The sequence below is a fragment of the Pseudoliparis swirei genome, chromosome 8 (assembly GCF_029220125.1).
Source record: "Pseudoliparis swirei isolate HS2019 ecotype Mariana Trench chromosome 8, NWPU_hadal_v1, whole genome shotgun sequence".
Lineage (NCBI taxonomy): Eukaryota > Metazoa > Chordata > Actinopteri > Perciformes > Liparidae > Pseudoliparis > Pseudoliparis swirei.
Window position 1 is genome coordinate 24,012,225 of NC_079395.1, and position 13,793 is coordinate 24,026,017.

Below are 13,793 nucleotides of genomic sequence, written 5' to 3' on the forward strand. Positions count from 1 at the left end.
CAATACATATGATTACATATCAATACATATGATTACATATCAATACATATGATTACACATCAATACATATGATTACATATCAATACATACATATGATTACATATCAATACATATGATTACATATCAATACATATGATCACATATCAATACATACGATTACATATCAATACATATGATTACACATCAATACATATGATTACATATCAATACATATGATTACATATCAATACATATGATTACATATCAATACATATGATCACACATCAATACATACGATTACATATCAATACATATGATTATACATCAATATATATGATTACATATCAATACATATGATCACATATCAATACATACGATTACATATCAAGACATATGATCACATATCAATACATATGATTACATATCAACATATGATTACACATCAATACATATGATTACATATCAACATATGATTACACATCAATACATATGATTACACATCAATACATACGATTACACATCAATACATATGATCACATATCAATACATACGATTACATATCAATACATATGATTACACATCAATACATATGATTACATATCAATACATATGATCACATATCAATACATATGATTACATATCAATACATATGATTACATATCAATACATATGATTACACATCAATACATACGATTACACATCAATACATATGATTACATATCAATACATACAATTACACATCAATACATACGATTACATATCAATACATACGATTACATATCAATACATATGATTACATATCAATACATACGATTACACATCAATACATACGATTACATATCAATACATACAATTACATATCAATACATATGATTACACATCAATACATATGATTACATATCAATACATATGATTACACATCAATACATATGATTTCATATCAATACATATGATTACACATCAATACATATGATTACATATTAATACATATGATTACACATCAATACATATGATTACATATTAATACATATGATTACACATCAATACATATGATTACATATCAATACATATGATCACATATCAATACATACGATTACATATCAATACATATGATTACACATCAATACATATGATTACACATCAATACATACGATTACATATCAATACATACGATTACATATCAATACATATGATCACATATCAATACATACGATTACATATCAATACATATTATTACATATCAATACATATGATTACACATCAATACATACGATTACATATCAATACATATGATTACACATCAATACATATGATTACATATCAATACATATGATTACATATCAATACATATGATCACATATCAATACATACGATTACATATCAATACATATGATTACACATCAAAACATATGATTACATATCAATACATACGATTACATATCAATACATATGATTACACATCAAAACATACGATTACATATCAATACATATGATTACACATCAAAACATATGATTACATATGATTACACATCAATACATATGATTACATATCAATACATATGATCACGCATCAATACATACGATTACATATCAATACATATGATTATACATCAATACATATGATTACATATCAATACATATGATCACATATCAATACATACGATTACATATCAATACATATGATTACACATCAATACATACGATTACATATCAATACATACGATTACACATCAATACATACGATTACATATCAATACATATGATTACATATCAATACATATGATTACACATCAATACATATGATTACACATCAATACATATGATCACATATCAATACATACGATTACATATCAATACATATGATTACACATCAATACATATGATTACATATCAATACATATGATTACATATCAATACATACGATTACATATCAATACATATGATTACACATCAATACATATGATTACATATCAATACATATGATTACATATCAATACATATGATTACATATCAATACATATGATTACACATCAATACATATGATTACATATCAATACATATGATTACACATCAATACATATGATTACATATCAATACATATGATTACACATCAATACATATGATTACATATCAATACATATGATTACATATCAATACATATGATTACATATCAATACATATGATTACATATCAATACATACGATTACATATCAATACATATGATTACACATCAATACATATGATTACATATCAATACATATGATTACATATCAATACATATGATTACACATCAATACATATGATTACATATCAATACATATGATTACACATCAATACATATGATTACATATCAATACATATGATTACATATCAATACATATGATCACATATCAATACATACGATTACATATCAATACATATGATTACATATCAATACATATGATTACATATCAATACATATGATTACACATCAATACATACGATTACATATCAATACATATGATTACATATCAATACATACGATTACATATCAATACATATGATTACACATCAATACATATGATTACATATCAATACATATGATTACACATCAATACATACGATTACATATCAATACATATGATTACATATCAATACATATGATTACATATCAATACATATGATTACACATCAATACATATGATTACATATCAATACATATGATTACATATCAATACATATGATCATATCAATACATACGATTACACATCAATACATATGATTACATATCAATACATACGATTACATATCAATACATATGATTACACATCAATACATACGATTACATATCAATACATATGATTACACATCAATACATATGATTACATATCAATACATACGATTACACATCAATACATACGATTACATATCAATACATACGATTACATATCAATACATACGATTACACATCAATACATACGATTAGATATCAATACATACGATTACATATCAATACATACGATTACATATCAATACATACGATTACACATCAATACATACGATTACACATCAATACATATGATTACACATCAATACATATGATTACATACGATTACATATCAATACATACGTTACACATCAATACATATATCAATACACACATCAATATATTACACATCAATACATACGATTACACATCAATACATATGATTACACATCAATACATATGATCACATATCAATACATACGATTACACATCAATACATATGATCACAGTCCCTCACCAAATGAGGTGTTCATAATCCACTGGAAGCTGTCACCTCTATGAGGTCAGCGGGGTCACCTCTATGAGTCAGCTGTCACCTCCTGGGGTCAGCTCTCTATGAAGCTGGGGTCAGGGGGTCACCATGAAGCTGGGGTCAGCTGGGGTCACCTCTATGAGCTGGGGGGTCACCTCTATGAAGCTGGGGTCAGGGTCACCTCTATGAGCTGGGGTCAGCGGGGTCCTCTATGAGCTGGGGTCAGCTGGGGTCACCTCTATGAAGCTGGGGTCAGGCTGAGGTCACTCTATGAAGCTGAGGTCAGCGGGGTCCCTCTATGAAGCTGAGGTCAGCTGGGTCACCTCTATGAGCTGGGGTCAGCTGGGGTCACCTCTATGAAGCTGGGGTCAGCGGGGGTCACCTCTATGAAGCTGGGGTCAGCGGGGGTCACCTCTATGAAGCTGAGGTCAGCGGGGGTCACCTCTATGAAGCTGAGGTCAGCTGGGGTCAGGTCACCTCTATCTGAGGTCAGCGGGGGTCACCTCTATGAAGCTGGGGTCAGCGGGGGTCACCTCTATGAAGCTGGGGTCAGCTGGGGTCACCTCTATGAAGCTGGGGTCAGCGGGGGTCACCTCTATGAAGCTGGGGTCAGCGGGGGTCACCTCTATGAAGCTGGGGTCAGCTGGGGTCACCTCTATGAAGCTGGGGTCAGCGGGGGTCACCTCTATGAAGCTGAGGTCAGCTGGGGTCACCTCTATGAAGCTGGGGTCAGCAGGGGTCACCTCTATGAAGCTGGGGTCAGCGGGGGTCACCTCTATGAAGCTGGGGTCAGCAGGGGTCACCTCTATGAAGCTGAGGTCAGCTGTGGTCACCTCTATGAAGCTGGGGTCAGCTGGGGTCACCTCTATGAAGCTGGGGTCAGCGGGGGTCACCTCTATGAAGCTGGGGTCAGCAGGGGTCACCTTTATGAAGCTGAGGTCAGCGGAGGTCACCTCTGTGAAGCTGGGGTCAGCGGGGGTCACCTCTATGAAGCTGGGGTCAGCGGGGGTCACCTCTATGAAGCTGGGGTCAGTAGGGGTCACCTCTATGAAGCTGGGGTCAGCAGGGGTCACCTCTATGAAGCTGGGGTCACCTCTATGAAGCTGGGGTCAGCAGGGGTCACCTCTATGAAGCTGGGGTCACCTCTGTGAAGCTGGGGTCAGCAGGGGTCACCTCTATGAAGCTGGGGTCAGCAGGGGTCACCTCTATGAAGCTGGGGTCAGCGGGGGTCACCTCTATGAAGCTGGGGTCAGCAGGGGTCACCTATGAAGCTGGGGCCAGCGGGGGTCACCTCTATGAAGCTGGGGTCAGCGGGGGTCACCTCTATGAAGCTGGGGTCAGCAGGGGTCACCTCTATGAAGCTGGGGTCACCTCTATGAAGCTGGGGTCAGCGTGGGTCACCTCTATGAAGCTTGGGTCAGCTGGGTCACCTCTATGAAGCTGGGGTCAGCGGGGTCACCTCTATGAAGCTGGGGTCAGCGGGGTCACCTCTGAAGCTGGGGTCAGCGGGGTCACCTCTATGAAGCTGGGGTCAGCGGGGTCACCTCTATGAAGCTGGGGTCAGCTGGGGTCACTCTCTATGAAGCTGGGGTCAGCGGGGTCACCTCTATGAGCTGGGGTCAGCCGGGGTCACCTCTATGAAGCTGAGGTCAGCTGGGGTCACCTCTATGAAGCTGGGGTCAGCAGGGGTCACCTCTATGAAGCTGGGGTCAGCGGGGGTCACCTCTATGAAGCTGAGGTCAGCGGGGTCACCTCTGAAGCTGGGGTCAGCGGGGTCACCTCTATGAAGCTGAGGTCAGCTGTGGTCACCTCTATGAAGCTGGGGTCAGCTCTATGAAGCTGGGGTCAGCGGGGGTCACCTCTATGAAGCTGGGGTCAGCGGGGGTCACCTCTATGAAGCTGGGGTCAGCGGGGGTCACCTCTATGAAGCTGGGGTCAGCGGGGGTCACCTCTATGAAGCTGGGGTCACCTCTATGAAGCTGGGGTCAGCTGGGGTCACCTCTATGAAGCTGGGGTCAGCTGGGGTCACCTCTATGAAGCTGGGGTCAGCGGGGGTCACCTCTATGAAGCTGGGGTCAGCAGGGGTCACCTCTATGAAGCTGGGGTCAGCTGGGGTCACCTCTATGAAGCTGGGGTCAGCTGGGGTCACCTCTATGAAGCTGGGGTCAGCTGGGGTCACCTCTATGAAGCTGGGGTCACCTCTATGAAGCTGGGGTCAGCGGGGGTCACCTCTATGAAGCTTGGGTCAGCGGGGCTCACCTCTATGAAGCTGGGGTCAGCGGGGGTCACCTCTATGAAGCTGGGGTCAGCAGGGGTCACCTATGAAGCTGGGGTCAGCAGGGGTCACCTCTATGAAGCTGGGGTCAGCTGGGGTCACCTCTATGAAGCTGGGGTCAGCTGGGGTCACCTCTATGAAGCTGGGGTCAGCTGGGGTCACCTCTATGAAGCTGGGGTCAGCTGGGGTCACCTCTATGAAGCTGGGGTCAGGGTCACCTCTATGAAGCTGGGGTCATGGGTCACCTCTATGAAGCTGGGGTCAGCTGGGGTCACCTCTGTGAAGCTGGGGTCAGCAGGGGTCACCTCTATGAAGCTGGGGTCAGCAGGGGTCACCTCTATGAAGCTGGGGTCAGCGGGGGTCACCTCTATGAAGCTGGGGTCAGCAGGGGTCACCTCTGTGAAGCTGGGGTCAGCGGGGGTCACCTCTATGAAGCTGGGGTCAGCTGGGGTCACCTCTATGAAGCTGGGGTCAGCTGGGGTCACCTCTATGAAGCTGAGGTCAGCGGGGGTCACCTCTATGAAGCTGGGGTCAGCTGGGGTCACCTCTATGAAGCTGGGGTCAGCTGGGGTCACCTCTATGAAGCTGGGGTCAGCGGGGTCACCTCTATGAAGCTGGGGTCAGCAGGGGTCACCTCTATGAAGCTGGGGTCAGCAGGGGTCACCTTTATGAAGCTGAGGTCAGCGGAGGTCACCTCTGTGAAGCTGGGGTCAGCGGGGGTCACCTCTATGAAGCTGGGGTCAGTAGGGGTCACCTCTATGAAGCTGGGGTCAGCAGGGGTCACCTCTGGGGTCACCTCTATGAGCTGGGGTCAGCTGTGGTCACCTCTATGAAGCTGGGGTCAGCTGGGGTCACCTCTATGAAGCTGGGGTCAGCGGGGGTCACCTCTATGAAGCTGGGGTCAGCGGGGGTCACCTCTATGAAGCTGGGGTCAGCGGGGGTCACCTCTATGAAGCTGGGGTCAGCTGGGGTCACCTCTATGAAGCTGGGGTCAGCGGGGGTCACCTCAGCTGGGGTCACCTCTATGAAGCTGGGGTCAGCGGGGGTCACCTCTATGAAGCTGGGGTCAGCGGGGGTCACCTCTATGAAGCTGGGGTCAGCAGGGGTCACCTCTATGAAGCTGGGGTCACCTCTATGAAGCTGGGGTCAGCTGGGGTCACCTCTATGAAGCTGGGGTCAGCGTGGGTCACCTCTATGAAGCTGGGGTCAGCGGGGGTCACCTCTATGAAGCTGGGGTCAGCTGGGGTCACCTCTATGAAGCTGGGGTCAGCGGGGGTCACCTCTATGAAGCTGAGGTCAGCGGGGGTCACCTCTATGAAGCTGGGGTCAGCGGGGGTCACCTCTATGAGCTGGGGTCATGGCGTCACCTCTATGAAGCTGGGGTCAGCGGGGGTCACCTCTATGAAGCTGGGGTCAGCGGGGGTCACCTCTATGAAGCTGGGGTCAGCTGGGGTCACCTCTATGAAGCTGGGGTCAGCGGGGGTCACCTCTATGAAGCTGGGGTCAGCTGGGTCACCTCTATGAAGCTGGGGTCAGCTGGGTCACCTCTATGAAGCTGGGGTCAGCGGTCACCTCTATGAAGCTGGGGTCAGCTGGGGTCACCTCTATGAGCTGGGGTCAGCTGGGGTCACCTCTATGAAGCTGGGGTCAGCGGGGTCACCTCTACTATGAAGCTGGGGTCAGCTGGGGTCACCTCTGAAGCTGGGGTCAGCTGGGGTCACCTCTATGAAGCTGGGGTCAGCTGGGTCACCTCTATGAAGCTGGGGTCAGCAGGGTCACCTCTATGAAGCTGGGGTCAGCGGTCACCTCTAGCTGGGGTCATGGGGTCACCTCTATGAAGCTGGGGTCAGCGGGGGTCACCTCTATGAAGCTGGGGTCAGCTGGGGTCACCTCTATGAAGCTGAGGTCAGCGGGGGTCACCTCTATGAGCTGGGGTCAGCTGGGGTCACCTCTATGAAGCTGGGGTCAGCTGGGGTCACCTATGAAGCTGGGGTCAGCGGGGTCACCTCTATGAAGCTGGGGTCAGCTGGGGTCACCTCTATGAGCTGGGGTCAGCGGGGGTCACCTCTATGAAGCTGGGGTCAGCGGGGGTCACCTCTATGAAGCTGAGGTCAGCTGGGGTCACCTCTATGAAGCTGGGTCAGCGGGGGTCACCTCTATGAAGCTGGGGTCAGCTGGGGTCACCTCTATGAAGCTGGGGTCAGCTGGGGTCACCTCTATGAAGCTGGGGTCAGCGGGGGTCACCTCTATGAAGCTGGGGTCAGCGGGGGTCACCTCTATGAAGCTGGGGTCAGCTGGGGTCACCTCTATGAAGCTGGGGTCAGCTGGGGTCACCTCTATGAAGCTGGGGTCAGCGGGGGTCACCTCTATGAAGCTGGAGTCAGCGGGCGTCACCTCTATGAAGCTGGGGTCAGCAGGGGTCACCTCTATGAAGCTGGGGTCAGCGGGGGTCACCTCTATGAAGCTGGGGTCAGCGGGGGTCACCTCTATGAAGCTGGGGTCAGCAGGGGTCACCTCTATGAGCTGGGGTCAGGGGTCCAGCTGGGGTCACCTCTATGAGCTGAGGTCAGCTGGGGTCACCTCTATGAAGCTGGGGTCAGCAGGGTCACCTCTATGAAGCTGGGGTCAGCGGTCACCTCTATGAAGCTGAGGTCAGCGGGGGTCACCTCTATGAAGCTGGGGTCAGCTGGGGTCACCTCTATGAAGCTGGGGTCAGCGGGGGTCACCTCTATGAAGCTGGGGTCAGCTGGGGTCACCTCTATGAGCTGGGGTCAGCTGGGGTCACCTCTATGCTGGGGTCAGCGTCCCTCTATGAAGCTGGGCTCTATGAAGCTGGGGTCAGCGGGGGTCACCTCTATGAAGCTGGGGTCAGTAGGGGTCACCTCTATGAAGCTGGGGTCAGCAGGGGTCACCTCTATGAAGCTGGGTCGGGTCAGCAGGGTCACCTCTATGAAGCTGGGGTCAGCGGGGTCACCTCTATGAAGCTGGGGTCAGGGGTCCTCTATGAAGCTGGGGTCAGCTGGGGTCACCTCTATGAGCTGGGGTCAGCTGGGGTCACCTCTATGAAGCTGGGGTCAGCAGTCACCTCGGGTCACCTCTGTGAAGCTGGGGTCAGCAGGGTCACCTCTATGAGCTGGGGGTCAGCAGGGGTCACCTCTATGAAGCTGGGGTCAGGGGGTCCTCTATGAGCTGGGGTCAGCGGGGTCACCTAGCTGGGGTCAGCTGGGGTCACCTCTATGAGCTGGGGTCAGCGGGGTCACCTCTATGAGCTGGGGTCAGCAGGGGTCACCTCTATGAAGCTGGGGTCAGCAGGGGTCACCTCTATGAAGCTGGGGTCAGCGGGGGTCACCTCTGTGAAGCTAAAGTATACACATCAGTACGCTAACATACCCGATGATGCTCATGTGAAGTAGCATTGAGGCTGATCGGTGCTGATGAAGCGTCCAGTCGGTCATCGCTGTGTGAGTCTGAGGGAATGACATTCTGTACATGATGATGTCACGAGGGACCAATGAGATCATGCGGACCGAATATTCGCTCAACACCGCAGCTGTCCACCTCAAGGTGGCGCTAGAACAGAAGTAAACACCAAAGTCATTCACGCAGAAGGTACACATGCCAACCGGCTGGTGGGCGACAGGAATGCAGAGTCGATTTGTCCTGAGTGGGTTCTGATCTGTGGGTCGGTGGGCAGCAGGTCCGTCTCTCAATCAGGGGGTTGGAGGTTCGATCCCCGCCCTAGTCGATGTGTCCTTGAGCAAGACACTCAACCCTGAGTGGCTCTGTAGCTGTGTCCACGTGGATCAAAGTGTCATGTGACCTGTGAGCTGACGGTCTCACACGTCACGTTGAAGTCCATCTGTAGACGAGGAAATCATGAAGAACCGAGTCTTACGCTCCAGGAGTGCATGTCTTACGTTAGCATCACAAGGAACAGCAGCAACAACATGGCCGACATCTTCGCATTAAAAGATAGACATGAGGAAAACCTCTGACTGAGCTGTGAAGTCCAGCTCCCAGAGGCCGTCCAGCTGGATCCGAGAGGCCACGTGGATCCAGGTCTGAGTGGAGACGTGGGCCCATCTGGTCCCTGGGGGAACCAGAGGTCTCATCTCCATGTCTCGTATTGCTCTGCAGCCCCACACCTCCAGCTGCATGCGGGGGTCTGGAGAAGCCTCAAGGAAACACAGCCGTACTTTGACTTCCTTTGCCTCAGGCGTCCATGATGTAGGTCTGTGTGCAGCGTGACGCTCCAGACAGACGGACGGACCACCAAGTCACACTCTGGGTCACGAGTGACTTCACAGATTCAGTCGGCTCCGTGTGAATCTCACAGCTCAGCTTGGAAATGTGGCACCAGGGCTCCAGGATGTGGATCCAGACCCTCCAGGCTGTGGATCCAGACCCTCCAGGCCGTGGATCCAGACCCTCCAGGCTGTGGATCCAGACCCTCCAGGCCGTGGATCCAGACCCTCCAGGATGTGGATCCAGACCCTCCAGGCCGTGGATCCAGACCCTCCAGGCCGTGGATCCAGACCCTCCAGGCTGTGGATCCAGACCCTCCAGGCCATGGATCCAGACCCTCCAGGATGTGGATCCAGACCCTCCAGGCCGTGGATCCAGACCCTCCAGGCTGTGGATCCAGACCCTCCAGGCCGTGGATCCAGACCCTCCAGGATGTGGATCCAGACCCTCCAGGCCGTGGATCCAGACCCTCCAGGCTGTGGATCCAGACCCTCCAGGCCATGGATCCAGACCTTCCAGGATGTGGATCCAGACCCTCCAGGCCGTGGATCCAGACCCTCCAGGCTGTGGATCCAGACCCCTGAATGACAGGAACAAACTACATTCCTCTGGCCGTCAGTGAGTGAATCCTGTGGTCCGTCTCATTGAAGTCAATCTCAAGAGCATTCAAGACTCATTAGGTATGAAGACATAAATAATATGTCTACCAACGCACAGCCATGTACCTACCATCTCAGTCAATCAGAGATTACAGCGATACACTACGTTCATGAATGAGTCGCCATGGTTTTAGCTGTATGTGTGTGTGTAGGTGTGTGTGTGTGTGTGTGTGCATGAGTGTGAAGTCACTGACCGGGCATGTGCAGAGCAGGGAGAGATTATCCCTCAGCCTGACCGAGCGGTGCCTCAGCTCTCGACTGTCAGAGGATTACTACGGAAACTTAAGACACGGACTGATCAACTAAATGGAACTGGATCGATCCTGTGATTGGAGCTGGATCGATCCTGTGATTGGAACTGGATCGATCCTGTGATTGGAGCTGGATCGATCCTGTGATTGGAGCTGGATCGATCCTGTGATTGGAGCTGGATCGATCCTGTGATTGGAGCTGGATCGATCCTGTGATTGGAGCTGGATCGATCCTGTGATTGGAGCTGGATCGATCCTGTGATTGGAGCTGGATCGATCCTGTGATTGGAGCTGGATCGATCCTGTGATTGGAGCTGGATCGATCCTGTGATTGGAGCTGGATCGATCCTGTGATTGGAGCTGGATCGATCCTGTGATTGGAGCTGGATCGATCCTGTTATTGGAGCTCTCCCAGCCCAGCAGCAGCCTCTGAGTGAGGATGGTTTGGGTTTGGTGGACTTGGTGGAGTTGTTGACGCTGCGGCCGCCTTCTGACCGTTAGTCTGGAGTGAATATCTCATTATTTGGACTCAGGAGTTTTTAACTGCAAGAAACGACAGATTCAGCAAAACTGGATGGTAGACCTGGTGATTATTATCATATTTAATACAGAATTTGTGATGTTGTGGACCAAGCTCACAACAAGTAAAACACATTTCAGTACAAGCGTGAACAGAAGAGTCTTCATATGTAACTCTGAGGTGAGTCTTTCCTTCAGATGGCAGAACACACCGGGCCGGACAGCGCCTCAGAGCTCATTAAAGGTAAGTCTGAACGGTGTTTATGAGTAAATCATATGATCGACTGTACTCTCATATATCCAACAGGTACATTTCAATTGGAACATATGTCATGTTTAATCTACACATGCATACATCATATGAAGAACCACATTGACCTGGAGACCAAACCCTGTTGAGACGGACCATGATGATGACATCATGATTTATACCTGGACAGAAAAACTCCACCACAGACTCACGTTGAGATACTCAGAACACTCCATGACACACTGAGGCCGTTGTTGTTGTTGTTGTTGTTGTTCTCTAAAACAGCTAAAACAGAAATAGAATGAGTTATTGTGGTTGGTCTCGTCCTGACCGTTCAGCATGTGATGGGACTCAGCTCATGTATATGAGATATGATGAATGGGTATGAGATATGATGTATGAGTATGAGATATGAGATATGGGGATGAGATATGAGATATGGGGATGAGATATGATGTATGAGTATGAGATATGAGATATGGGGATGAGATATGAGATATGGGGATGAGATATGATGTATGAGTATGAGATATGAGATATGGGGATGAGATATGATGTATGAGTATGAGATATGGGGATGTAGGATGAGATATGAGATATGGATGAGATATGATGTAGGAGTATGATGAGATATGATGTAGAGTATGAGATATGAGATATGGATATGATGAGATAGGGGATGAGATATGAGATATGGGGATGAGATATGATGTGAGTATGAGATATGAGATATGGGGATGAGATATGATGTATGAGTATGAGATATGAGATATGGGGATGAGATATGAGATATGGGGATGAGATATGATGTAGACAGATATGAGATATGGGGATGAGATATGATGTATGAGTATGAGATATGAGATGAGATATGATAGATATGGGATGAGATATGATGTAGATGAGAGATATGAGTATGAGATATGAGATATGAGGATGAGATATGACATATGCGTATGAGCTATGAGATATGGGGATGAGATATGATGTATGAGTATGAGATATGAGATATGGGAATGAGATATGATGTATGGGTATGAGATATGATGTATGAAATATGAGATATGGGGATGAGATATGAGATATGGGGATGAGATATGAGATATGGGGATGAGATATGATGTATGAGTATGAGATATGAGATATGTGGATGAGATATGATGTATGAGTATGAGATATGAGGATGAGATATGAGATATGGGGATGAGATATGATGTAGGAGTATGAGATATGATATGAGATATGAGGTGAGATATGAGATATGAGGATGAGATATGAGATATGGGGATGAGATAATGGGGATGAGATATGAGATATGGATGAGATATGATGATGAGATGAGATATGGGGATGAGATATGAGGAGTATGAGATATGAGATATGGGGATGATGTAGTATGAGATATGAGATATGGGGATGAGATATGATGAATAGGTATGATATGTATGAGTATGAGATATGGGGATGAGATATGATGGGAGTAGATGAGATATGATATGGTATGAGATATGAGATATGGGGATGAGATATGATGTAGGAGTATGAGATATGATGTAGGAGTATGAGATATGAGATATGATGCATGAGTATTTGATATGAGATATGGGGATGAGATATGATGTAGGAGTATGAGATATGATGTAGGAGTATGAGATATGAGATATGGGATGAGGATGAGATATGATGAGGATATGAGATATGATGTAGGAGTATGAGTTATGAGATTTGGGGATGAGATATGATGTGGGGTATGAGATATGAGATAGGATGAGATATGATGTATGGGTATGATGTATGAGTATGAGATATGAGATATGGGGATGAGATATAAGATATGGGGATGAGATATGAGATATGGGGATGAGATATGATGTATGGGTATGAGATATGATGTATGAGTATGAGATATGAGATATGGGGATGAGATATGAGATATGGGGATGAGATATGAGATATGGGGATGAGATATGATGTATGAGTATGAGATATGAGATATGGGGATGAGATATGATGTATGAGTATGAGATATGAGATATGGGGATGAGATATGAGATATGGGGATGAGATATGATGTAGGAGTATGAGATATGATGTAGGAGTATGAGATATGAGATATGGGGATGAGATATGGGGATGAGATATGAGATATGGGGATGAGATATGATGTATGAGTATGAGATATGAGATATGGGAATGAGATATGATGTATGGGTATGAGATATGATGTATGAGTATGAGATATGAGATATGGGGATGAGATATGATGAATAGGTATGAGATATGATGTATGAGTATGAGATATGGGGATATGATGGAGTATGAGATATGATGTATGAG

At 46.6% G+C, this 13,793-nt stretch overlaps 1 protein-coding gene across 1 annotated transcript in view; it reads left to right on the forward strand.

Annotated features, from left to right (window-relative positions):
- The first annotated feature begins 9,880 nt into the window (after window positions 1–9,880).
- The window catches only part of LOC130197622 (dual specificity protein phosphatase CDC14AB-like), a 34,511-nt gene continuing 30,598 nt past the window's right edge, over window positions 9,881–13,793 (forward strand). The window contains exons 1-2 of the mRNA XM_056420374.1: window positions 9,881–10,395; window positions 11,405–11,450. Coding sequence (XP_056276349.1) covers window positions 9,881–10,395; window positions 11,405–11,450 — 561 coding nt within the window. The remainder of the gene's footprint in view (window positions 10,396–11,404; window positions 11,451–13,793) is intronic.